The sequence below is a fragment of the Dermacentor albipictus genome, chromosome 6 (assembly GCF_038994185.2).
Source record: "Dermacentor albipictus isolate Rhodes 1998 colony chromosome 6, USDA_Dalb.pri_finalv2, whole genome shotgun sequence".
Lineage (NCBI taxonomy): Eukaryota > Metazoa > Arthropoda > Arachnida > Ixodida > Ixodidae > Dermacentor > Dermacentor albipictus.
Window position 1 is genome coordinate 109,879,174 of NC_091826.1, and position 12,546 is coordinate 109,891,719.

A 12,546-nucleotide genomic window follows, 5' to 3' on the forward strand; every position below is an offset into this window, starting at 1 on the left:
TATGGATGCGGCCGGCCCCAGGTACCAGGTACTTCAGCGAGAACTGTTACCAGGTTATAAAATACGATGAATTCAAAGATAAGGACATTTTCGTTCGCCAAAGTTCGCAGCAGTAACGGAAATCAGGAAGCGCGAGTAAGGCCCGCTGGCGAAGAATCACAAAATGTATTTTAATTAGACACTTTACATAGGCAGTCGCATAACACTTGTGTCATACCACCGCAAAATTACTGTTCATGACCTATTGCATGCCTGCTCGACATTAACCTGCTGAGACACCACACGGTCAAATACTGCTTCTAAAAACTTCACAGTGTTTGCAATGTAACAGTGCATTTCATGACCAATTATGGCTATTGCCACTTTGCAAGTTGAGATGTATAGCTGCCCTCAGTTTCCGGTACTAATTACTCAAAAAATGTTGCAGTGACGTCTCACTTCGCGAACGCGTGTTATGCGCAAACGTGTGCCCTCCGCCAACATGCTCCTTTTTTTTCAGAGATTATGGCACAACTTTGCTAAGATTGTGTAGCAAAGACGCATTAACTTTAGCAAGCCAGTATTTAGAGCGGTCGGCTTTAGGAATATTCACGGTTTCCAGTGCTTGGCGCGCTTTTTCAAGAGATTTGTCATAACAGTGCAATAACAGGGCAAGCGCACATTGCTGCAGACGCAAAGAAGAGGTGCCGCGTGCATGCACGGTGAGCACTGCGGCGTCGAAGCGAACAGAGAAAGGGCGCGAGCCTGGCGACTCTCTCCTCCACCTCCAGGCGCCTTCCTCCTCCGGTGCTCGCTTCCTTCGCGGCTTCAAACGTAAGCTCGCCGATTTCACAGACGGGCCATCTATGGCTACGCGTAAAAGCAGCTCTGTCGTAGTATTACTGATAACGATTTCGTGTTCGTGGAATCGCTACAGTATTTTACGTGCATCAGACTGCGCATAATTACGCCTTTTTCTGTCATCTAGCAACACCGGTGCCTTCTCATCTCCATCTTGAGTTATGCTCCAGTTCACTTTTCCAGGGGTCATTCACGTACAAGCTAAATCTGGGTGAACTTGTTGAGAGACTGCGCGCCGCACCAGGTCAAATCAAAATCATTTTCGATGTTCACATTTTTCTCGAGTGGAGAAATAGCTTTTCAGCTAAGTAGCAAACATAACACAAATTTCAAAATTCTCTAGCGTATCCAACAAAACGTACGTCCAGGTCAACAGTATCAAATGCACGCATCAATTCAAATACCAGTGAAAATACTGCCTCGTTCATATCTGACATAGAGCATTTTCTTATGTCTTCATTAAAACTGAGATTATAGAATGTCTTGCTTCATTGCCTTTATTCCATGTGCAGGAAATCACTGCTAATCTAAAACAAACATTTAAGATATACAGAGTGGCTCTCAAGGCGACTGCGGCAATCGCAGTAGGCTAATCATTTGTGACCGTTCACTTATCGCGCGGTATATATAAAAGCTTCTTCAGTCTCTCCTCTTTGTACCAAACGTGCGTGAAATGTTCCAGCCTGCCATTCTGTTTTGTCGGCAACGAGCGTATTAAATACTTGAACTAGTCGTGAAGGCTACGCATGACAATGTTGCTGATGCGACACACAGCGCGACAAAGTCATCAGCTGATTCAATAAAAGCAAAGCCTGCTTGCGCATTATTTCTCGGCTATATGTCGTTAAGATTCCTGCTAGCGTTCACCGTTGTACGCAGATCACGCTTCAACCTCGAAATCTGAGGCTGTTTTCGTTTTCTATGAACACATATGGATATGTATAAGCGATAATTCAGCGAGAAACTTATACTCACGCATTGTCTTCCTCGGCATCACTGAGAAAAAATTCAATTATTCAGAACATGCTAGTTCATTCCATACTTCCCTTATCCGAATTATGGCGGTCGCCCTTGTCTCGCTGTCGCCCAAATATGAATCATGACTGGGCAAATTTGCAAATATACCTCTTTTTCCGGAAATCATGACACAATTTCATTAAGATTGTGTAGGAATGATGCATCACCTTTTGCAAGCCAGTATTTAGAGTGGTACGCTTTAGGAAGATTCGCGGTACGCTTTTTCAACAGTTCTGGCACAAACTTTAGTAAACCTTAGATGTTCGGACCCAATACCGTGTGCTTGAAATTTTCTTAACTAGCGCTAAACCTTCAAGACTATCAGGCAGAAATTATATGATATCGTCACACGCAATACTGCTATTTTTACCACTGCCTAAAAATATTCATAAGAAAACGCCACGTTGAACGCTGTAATATATTTTGCCACACATCCTAAATCCCAATATATTTCCATACTGGCAGTTGAAATTTGGGTAAATATACATAAGTTCAGTTAGCGCTGGTTTCAATTCCAATCTAAATCATTACAGCGAGAGTTCATTTTGCCTTGCCTACATGTCTCAACGACTTCCCGACGGCTCTCTCCACGCGTTTACCCTCAGTCTGTGGCCAACATCGACACTCTTCCACTGACATGCTAACAGGAATACGACTGCCAAGCGTAAGTTAGAGCTTGCCTAGTGTATTATTCCATTTCTTTTTCTTTTCAACGCCAAATATTATGAACGTTTCTGCTCACCTGGCTTCTTCGATGTGGTGGCTCTCCTAGTACCTGAAACAGGTTTTCGTTTGTTTAAAGTAAAATTGTACTTGTTCGTCACACTCATGTTCGCAAAACATAAAACGTGGCTGCAGTAAAAGTTGAAAGCTTTTTGTAATCTAGAGCGATTCGTACGGACAAGCACCAAACCAGTTAGTCGGTGCGAATACACGAGGCGTTTCTACGAAGACAAGAAATGTCTAAAGATTGCTTGCGTCAGATAGCACAAATGTGGGCCTTGAGCTAGTATGCTTGAAGAGGCACACATTATTTACACGCTGTATCGAAATGCATAATAGACTAATGGACAAGAATTCACAAGTTAGCTTTTTATGTAATTCCTTACCACATACAATCTATTTTACAAATTGTAGCTGGCGAGACCGCAAGGCGTATCCACTTGAGAAGAATACTGTGGATGACACTGCTTTCGAGGTACGCGCTATGAAACTGGCAGTAAAAATGCACTTTGTAAATGGCGTTGGCAAAACCGCCATATTGGAACAAAATGGCCTTTTCCACTAAAGTATCTGGACTGCCCATGTATTTCTTCGCAATGTTTGTGATTTAATATTTCAAAACTGCTGCCATGCTGAGAATTCGAAGTGGATCTGCCTTACGAACATTGTAAATTTGTCAGATCTGTAAATTAAGATATCTGCCCAAGGCAATGAGTTAAAAAAAACTAAACCAGTGAATGTTTGGTAATTGATCGATTGTGCGTTGCAATTTCTCCTGTAAATTATGTCTGCCTGTTTGACCGATACAGCTCAAGGATTATAATTGTGTTATTTGGCAGAGGTGATATTTTTTTTTTTTGAAGTCTTTGCGCAGACACACAGCACAAGCGGAGAGGTTGCGCCATCTTAGCTCAGACGTGCTTTGTGGGGAAGTGTGCGTGGCGTTATGCATACGTGCCGGCACAAACACTGCTTCCCAAAGGTAACCAGCACACGGACGGCCACGAACAGCGCAGGGCAAGCGAGAAAGTGTTAGCGATCTTGACCGAGTTGTCAAACATGGTGGCCATATCATCGCGCTGCAGGCTTTACGTCAGAAGAAAGCCAACCTTCGCAGTATCTGACAGTGATAGCGCACTTCCAACAATTTTAAATATGTTTAGTAATGATATATTCGCTAAGAAGCATTCTAAACAGTATAGAAAAGTAGTGTGATTCCTAACCTATCAAGTAATGGAAATACCAATTCAAGATGAATTGCTATATCTACAAGCAAAAAGTTTAGGAGGAATTCAATTTTATAACAAAGCATATGCTTTGTCATTTTTCCAGTTTCAGCTTTCCTAGATTTCATTGCACAAATTATATTTTCTATACGAAGAACTCATACCTCAACATTCTCGGTGCTGTATATTCTTTGCGTAAAATGTAAGACGTACTTTTTTTGGTTTGGCAGTAAGCTTTGCCCGTGCGTATTTTTTTGGTTTCGTATACTCCCAAAATACGATGGTGCCGCGAAAACTATTATCACATGCGAGCGCAACAAATCATTGTGATCCAACGCTGAAAACTGTTTGCCTCCCTGACAGTATACACAGATTTCAGCGATGAAGAAAGTGCGAAGTTTGTAGGATGCGCGTGTAAACGACACGATATAGGCGCTAAGTTGTTTTGCCTTGGCTGCTATACGATTTGCTACCCCCGTAGTCACCTTCGTATCTGTGTATTACAATACGCAGCCTCTATGTAGAATGCATGAAAGAACGAAGTCGCGGTAACTGTTGTACTTTATGGTCGACACATTACCGCGGTGTCACGGAACGAGAGTGGATGAAAAGGTGAAAGAGTAAAGTACAGCACATCATAGCCTCATTTGTAGGGAAAAGTAAGGAATGATGGAGTAATCGCTCATTTTGTAACAGCTCATTAGGTTGCCTAATGTCTATGTCGACCTTCTTACCACCACTGGCATGTGCGTTTGATGCACGCACGTTCAGGTGCGTCTTTAGCTAATGTGATGCAGTCACCCAAGAGCAACGAACTGTCGCATAACGGCTGAGTCGTTCGATCTTACTCGTAGGGATATAAATGCTAGTTAAAACTGCTCTACTAATGTTCCTGTGTAGTCTTTGAGCTATATTATTACACAACAAACAGGCTGCTGATTCATTCCACATGTGGAGCAGGACGTGTATGTGATAAACTAAATCATGATAGCTCGATTTCACTAATTCACGCCTCCACAGACCAATTACCAATTTGATCTGTCACTTAAAACCAGCTTTAGCAGGCACTTGGAATGCCTCAGATGCGATGGCATGCACGGGAATTTATAGGGCCGCATTACAAAAAATGCCGAAGGGTTGGGCTGAAACACACAAAGGGCTTGACCTGGCGAGCATTACCCTAAAGCTGTGTAGGGGTGTCATAAATGGGAAATGTCTGACAGCACGTGGGGATCAGCTAACGCGAGCCGGTGATTCCAAACATGTAAGACTGGCAGCGTGACCACAACTCAAATTGATGCTGTTAATGGTATATATTTTCACCTACTGCACCTTATAATTATGGCCCACTGCGTGCCCGTGATGTGTGTGTTGGCCGTATGAGACAGAATTTAGTTAGGCCTCATTACCTTTCGAAGTAGGCTCCTGTGTGATTCCCTAGGTTTCTGCAAGAAGTTGTACCTGCACTACAGTATTAGAGCCGACGAAACTCAAGTAGCAGCTATAGGGAAGGAATACTTCACTTCTTTGAGAGCCTTACAATAGAGTACTGGCTCACAAGTTCTGTCTCAATGCTTTCTTTGATAAATTACAAACAGAAAATAACAAAAAATAATCTAATTATCACAATACGAAGGTCTGGTTGCGTCACACCCCCGCCCCCAAAGGATGCTAATTCGTCATAATAGAAATAGGTGGCTGTGCTGTATTCCTGCTGCCTTTTGCTGTTGTCTGCACTGCCGCACTTCAGATTCAGATTCAGATTCAGATTTATTGGTCCCAAAAACATGAGTAATTACATGACGAATATACAGACGAGGGTCCCAAAGTCAAAGAACTGTAGTGGGACCCTCGGTTAATAATAACAACATTGATGGTGATAATATTAGACAGCAAATTAGCGTATTATAAAACAACATCTACAGATCAAATACATCATTAGACATGTCATTTACAATCAAACAGGCAAAGCACGTTATAAAATAAAGTCGGAAAAAAGCATGGGTGAAATACATGAAATGACATTTGAGATAAAAGTCAAAGGTACACCGCCAGATCGTAGTTAAGTTATCGCAGGAAATGATGCTTAAGCTGATTTTTAAAAATTGCAAGAGAAGTGCAGGATTTTATGGTTGATGGTACTTCATTCCAAAGAGAAATTGCAGCGAAGGAAGATGTTTTTTGCCGTAATTGGTATGAACTATGGGTAATAAGAAATTGTTGTTAGCCGCAAATCTGGTCATATTTTTATTCTGCAAAAGGTCAGTTGCAATGAACGGAAACGTAAGGTTATTATGAAGCAACCTGTGGAGTAAGACGAGTATGTTAAACGGGAACAAATTAATAATAGGCAAGATATTATACGCTCGAAGTAACAAAGAGGCATTAGACTGCATGGAGCTAGAAGTGATAATGCGTATTGACTGATTTTGGATATGTTGAATTGATGATAAGTGACAAGCGTACGTGTTGCCCCATGAAACAATGCCGTAATTAATGTGACTATGAATGAACGCATAATACAACGCTAGCAGAGCCTCACGAGAAAAAAAAAGGGCGAGCTTGATTAATGCACGTATACCAAACGCAGTCTTGTGCTTGAGATGTTGGAAGTGAGAGCGAAATGTAAGGTTAGGGTCAAGATGTATGCCAAGAAATGTGACATCGGTGCTAACGGGAATTGAATGAATTCCAAGCTTTACTTCAGGAATAGAAGTTAAGGCCCTTTGAGCACTTTTGAATAACATAAATTTAGTTTTTAAAGGATTAAGAACTAAGTAATTGTTGCTACACCATTTTATAATGTTACTTAATGCAATATTTAATTTAGAAGTAAGAGTAGTAACAGATTTGTCAGATGAAGATATGGTTGTGTCATCTGCATATAAAATGCAATGAACGCAGTTGGTGGAGTTAAGAGAATCCGGAAGATCATTAATATATAAAAGGAAAAGCATAGGGCCCAGAACTGATCCCTGTGGTACACCTTGGTTAATACATTTTGTTACTGAGAAAGTATTTGCTGCATGTACTGTGTACGGCCGGTCAAGTAAATAATTGTTTAAGAATGTTAGTGCAGGACCGGTTATACCATAAGAGTCAAGTTTATTAAACAGGACTTGATGGTTAACCGTGTCATAAGCTTTACTGAAGTCTAAAAATACAGATCCGACTAAGTTTCCCGCATCAATACATTTTTTTTATGCAGTCAGTTAGAGATAGAACAGCTAGATTCGTGGAACTTCCTGGGCGGAAACCAAATTGATTGTTCTTTAGCAATTTAAACTTTGTTAAGTAGTTATTAAGACGTTTAACAAATAATTTCTCAATCAGTTTACCAAGGCAGGACAGAATTGCAATTGGTCGGTAATTATTAATTGTGTGTTTGTCGCCTTATTTAAAAACAGGAATAATCTTGGCATTTTTTAAAAATGAAGGAAATGCACCTTCTTTGAACATAAGGTTAATAATGTTACAAAGCGTGTCGCAAACTAAATGCGCAACCAGTTTTAAATGCCTGACACAAATATTCATCCTGTATGCAAGTGTCGAACCTCAGCTGATTTTCGAAATGTATTTTTCAGAAACAATTCCCGCCGTTTCGATGGCACAAAGACAATATACCTTATTTACTGGTTTGAGGCCAGCCATCGTTCAAGGCCCCCACAGCCGCTATGGAGTATGAAATTATAAAACACAAGTCACGGAACGCCCTGTGCATACTAGCGTCTTGATTGATTCCCGCAAGTCGCTACAAGATGGCGCTAGTCCATGTCCAAAAGTTCGTCGGCCACTGTCAATATGTTCATAGCCTGTCGCCTGTGATTGCATTTATTTGCACAGCAGTCTGAGCGTTGTTTGACGCTTCAGTCAAGTAGCCACAAATTTGCCTCGTGTGAAGTCCGTACCGGTAAAAATATTGAAAAAGAAATTACGCGTGGCTCCGCTATCGCAAATACCAGAGACTGCAGGCGAGCTAGGGGAAGTCATGGCTTCAGAAAAATGCATGCCGCCTTCCTCTGCAAGGGGTTTCGGTTGGGACGGCGTGCCACTTGAGGCAACCGGCGCAACAGAAGCGATTTGTTGCGACGCCATGTGCGTCGCGGTGTCGTGTGCCAGACGTTTCACGGACGCGACGCGGCGGTAACCTTCGACGAGACGTTCATTTGAGGAATCGCCAGCCGTTTGTGCGCAGGCGCGACTAACAGCGGGCGCGAGAGTGAAAATCTGGGGGCTTTTTCTCCTCGAATATATAACTCTGCCTACATACTACGAAGGAGAGAGAGAGAGTAAACGTTTATCGTAATAGAGACTGTTTGGTTATGGTGTGTGGAGCCCCTCCTCCAGGGCCCCACTAGTTACAGCGGCTCGCCGGGCCTGGTCAAGGGTCGCCAGTTGGCTTCCCAATTCCACTTCCGCGAGTCGCGCCTCCCACGACCAGTTATGTAGAGTGTTGTCTAGCAGCGGCGAGGTGGCAGCCGCCGGACGTGACGCGCACTGGAATGTTATGTGTTCCAATGTCGGTGTTCCTTCGCACCACGGGCATGTGTTGCTGTATTTGTCTGGGTATATTTTGTGTAGACTGTATAAATGTGGGAAAGTGTTTGTTTGCAGGCGGCGCCAGTCCCGTGCTTGCCTCCTGTCTAGGTCTGGGTGAGGAAGGGCTTTGGTTCGCCTACTTAGCCGTTGCAACTCGAGGATTTCTCTTGGCGCACCGGGTGTCGAGGTGTTCTCCCGGGCGGTGTGGCCCGCGGCTCGGCCTGTCATGCCTCGAGCCAAGCGGTCCGCCCGTTCGTTCCCCTCTATCCCTGTGTGCGCCGGGCACCAGGTCACGCAATGATCCATGGTGAGTTCCGTTCCTAGGATGCGGAAGACGCAGCCCGGTAAAGCCCCCCCAAGGAAGAGGCGGCAGGCGTCCTGCGAGTCTGTCAGCACGTAGGCCGATTGGCCCTTAGCTTCCGCGGCGCGTATAGCAAGGGCTATGGCCACAGCTTCGGCCGTTGCAACCGATTTGGTGTGTATAGATGCTGCTACGGTTGTTCGTCCTTGGCTAGTCACGACTGCTGCAAATGTATTGAGGGTGCCTGTATTCTTGTGATACGAACTCGCGTCTGTAAAGTAAGTATCCGGGTCGCTTCGCCGCCTTAGTAAGGTGGCTGCCCGCACGCGTCTCCGTGCCGCATGATGGACTGGGTGCATGTGACGGGGGATCGGCGCCACGTGGATCCGCTCTCGGATTTCAGATGGCAGTAGGATTGTTTCATCGCCACAATATTGTGGTGTCAGTGGATAGTTAAGTCTTTGTAAAACCGAGCGTCCCTGAGGTTTCGTGTTTAGTCGTTCACGCTGCGCCATTAGAGTGGCCGCTGCATATTCCTCGAAAGTGTTCATCATTCCTAATTCGTTCAGTCGGATCGTGCTTGTGCTTTCAGGCAGGCCTAGTGCTGCTTTACAGGCAATTCTTATGAGCTTATCCGCATGTTCGATGTCGTGACGCCGCGTTGTTTGGAAAGGCAGGGGGGGGGGGCGTACGTTAGACGACTAATGACGAAGGCGTTTACTAGTTGCATGGTATCTGCTTCGGTCATGCCTTCTCGGCTGCGTGCAACTCTGCTAATAAGCCCAGTTACGCTCGGAACAGTGCGTCTGAGATTGGAGAGCGCTATGCTAACGCTGCCCATTTCTTGAATGCACATTCCCAGTACGCGCAGGTGGGATGCCCTCTTGATGGGCTCTCCCGCTAAGGTGAGCTGCAGATCCGGAGCCCTGGTCGCTTGGGTATGTCTAGGTCTAATATGAATATACTCCGATTTCGATGGAGCGCACCTCATGCCTGCTCGCCTCATATAGTTTTCAATGGTGCTGATGGCCTGTTGAAGCGTGTCTTGTCGGTTTCCGTAGGACCCTTTGCAGGCCCAGAGTGTAATGTCGTCTGCATATATGGCGCAGCCAAGGTCCTGGATCTTCTGTGTGTCCAGGGCCATTCTACGTAAGCCGACGTTAAAAAGAAGTGGTGACAATATGGATCCTTGAGGAGTGCCCATATCTGGTAGGCGATACAGAGCAGAACGTGCTGAACCTAATCCTATTTTCGCGGAGCGGCTGCTCAGGAAGTCTTGAACGTAATGAAATACTCTTTCTCCACACCCGACATCTCGTAGTCCGTCTAGTATTGTAGTGTGTGAGATGTTATCAAATGCCTTACGGACGTCGAGTGCTAGCAGGATTCTGTCCATGCTGCCCGGAGGAGGATCGAGCACCTCATGTCTTAATAGAAGAAAGACGTCCTGTGCACAGATTCTCCTGCGGAAACCGAACATGGATTCAGGGAAGGGTGAGTTTCGTTCGATGTGGGCTTCGAGTCGGGTTAGAATTACTCGTTCAAAGAGCTTGCCCATGCAAGACGTGAGCGATATGGGCCTGAGATGGTTGAGCTCGCGCGGCTTGCCCGGTTTTGCTTCCATTCTCGCGGTAGTCTTCCATCCGTTCGCCAGACCTGTTCATTGAAGAAGTCGACTAAGTGCTGTAGGGCTATGTCACTAAGGTTGCGCAGCATTGCGTTGGTGATTTGGTCGGGTCCAGGAGCCGTGTTCTTCTTCAAGGTTTGTGCTGCTGCGTAGAGCTCCGAGAAGTTGATGGGGGCGTCCAAGCTCGAGTTATCCTGTCCTTGGTATTCTCTCATAACGCTAGAAGGTGTCTGGGCAGCGCCGGTGTAGGTGCGTTTTAGGTGCTCGAGTAGTTCTTGTTCTGAGCCCTTGTATTCTCCTAACAGCCGCCGCATGACGTTAGACGTCTCGGTGCGCGTGCTAGTTGGGTCTAACATGCACCGAAGAATGGCCCAGGTCTTCTTGGCGCTGAGGGTGCCTCTGAGAGAGTCGCAGAAACTGCGCCAATTTTGATTATTCAGCTCCTTCGCATAGGTGTTAGCTTCGTTTGCCAGCAGGGCTATTCGGCGCTTAAGTTTGCGATTACGCCGCTGCCGCTACCAGCGTTTGGTGAGGCTTCTGTGGGCCTCCCAGAGGTGTGCGAGATGGTTGTCTACTGCTGGTGCTTCCGTTGTGGTCTTGATCTCACTCGTGGTGGCAGCATGGGCCTCCTTGAGGAAAGCTGTCCAACCTGCGGCCGTGGCTGGAAATGAGGAAGCAGCCTGGTGTCGTTCTCTGTACCTTTTCCATTCAGTGAGCCCGGCCACCCCTAGGGGCTGTCGAACTTTGGCTGTGTTAACATTGACACACAATAGATATTGATCACTACCTAGCGTTTCGTCCAGGTTACACCAGGTGACCCCCGTCTCATTGTTGACAAACGTAAGGTCTGGCGTGGTGTCCCGGGCAACGCTGTTTCCTATCCTTGTAGGAGTGCCTGGCTGCGTAATCAGTACAAGTTCGTGGGACTGAGTTTCTCGTAGAAGATTGAAGCCCTTGACGGTGTCGCGTTGATAACCCCATGCGGAGTGCCAAGCGTTAAAGTCTCCGAGAAAGATTAGTCGGTCTTTCGTTGAGAGCAAGGTAGATACGTGACTTAAAATTAATGAAAAATCGGCCCTCTTATCCCTAGGCGGGCTATATACGTTGGTTATCAGACACTTGGGACGACCCTTCTTAACTGGCCAAATGGAGAGTATTTGGTGGTGGATTTCTACGCCAGGTGCTATGGTGACAGTGATTGTGAGGTACTTGCGGGCCAATGCTGCCACTTCAGGGTAGTTCGAATCGCTGTAAAAACGGTAGCCCCCAATAGGTATCCGCATTTTCCCCACTTCCTGAATACAAATAATGTCAGGTGGGACGAGCGCCGCCTTGATATATTCTGTAAGTGCAGCATGTTTGTTATGTAGTGATCGGCAGTTCCACTGCCAAATTACGAGATTCTCTTGGCGTGTAGGTGTGGAGTTAGCCAGAGTATGGGCTCTCGAATTGTTCTGTGTCTGTGGTTACGGTGACCTTTAGATCTCGGTTCTCCGGGCTAAAGCTGCTACGACGTTTCCGGGTTTTTTTTGCTCCTTTGAGCGAGTCGTCGACATACCGCTTAAGATTGTGAAGCTCTGCAAAAAATATTTGCATTTGTGCGCATATATTGTCTAGTTTCCCTTCCAGATGAGTGATGGGTGTAGGCATCTGTGCTATAGGCTGCGTTTGTGATAGTCGTTTGGTCTGTGTTGGGTTCGTCTGTGTGTTGGACAGTTGTGCGGGTGCGTTTGTCTTATGGGTTCCTCCGTGCGTCATCATGCTTGCCATTTGTCGTTTAAGTGTTTCAAGTTCATTTTTCATGCTATCCAAGCTTGCCTTAAGTTGTCTGTTTTCGGCAACTATTTTCTTGTATTCCTCGTTTTGTGTGATAGGTTTGGTTGTGGAGGACGCGACCGCTGCCCAGCTTACCTGTGGATTTGTCAGAATGCAGGCCGCCTTCGGTGCTTCTCTGGATGCTCGTTGCGTCAGCCTTGCTTCTCCTCCCTGGACGCGCTCTCGTGCTCGAGAGCGGGATCTGCTCTGGTGAGGTGACGCTGATCTGGACCGAGCGTTCAGTCGGTGTGGAGATGGCGATCTCGTCCTTCCCTGTCGGTCGCGTTGGTCGCTCCTACGGCCGTTTGTGTAGTCCGATTCCTCATCCTCTGAGGCGAACCAGCGATGTTTTTTCTGCCCTTCATTGTGCTTGTCAGTGCTCTTTCTGACTTGAGGTTTTTTCGGTTGCTTGAGGCGTCGTTGGCAGCTGCGGTCCCCGGTGACGTGGGCACCCTCAC

General features: G+C 45.9%; 2 protein-coding genes across 6 annotated transcripts in view; one reads left to right on the forward strand and one right to left on the reverse strand.

Annotated features, from left to right (window-relative positions):
• LOC139061343 (uncharacterized) overlaps positions 1-12,546 on the forward strand; it is an 88,065-nt gene that overhangs the window by 69,566 nt on the left and 5,953 nt on the right. The window contains exons 4-5 of the mRNA XM_070541256.1: positions 671-813; positions 2,463-2,521. Of these exons, the coding sequence (XP_070397357.1) occupies positions 671-813; positions 2,463-2,521 (202 nt within the window). The remainder of the gene's footprint in view (positions 1-670; positions 814-2,462; positions 2,522-12,546) is intronic.
• Positions 1-12,546, reverse strand: part of LOC139061338 (uncharacterized) — a 116,691-nt gene that overhangs the window by 50,304 nt on the left and 53,841 nt on the right. For 3 of the 5 annotated variants that reach the window (XM_070541244.1, XM_070541242.1, XM_070541243.1), the window contains 2 exons: positions 2,600-2,632; positions 1,816-1,836 (listed from right to left, as the gene is read on the reverse strand). In XM_070541244.1, coding sequence (XP_070397345.1) covers positions 1,816-1,836; positions 2,600-2,632 — 54 coding nt within the window. The remainder of the gene's footprint in view (positions 1-1,815; positions 1,837-2,599; positions 2,633-12,546) is intronic. The other 2 variants (XM_070541245.1, XM_070541246.1) reach the window with 1 other exon arrangement.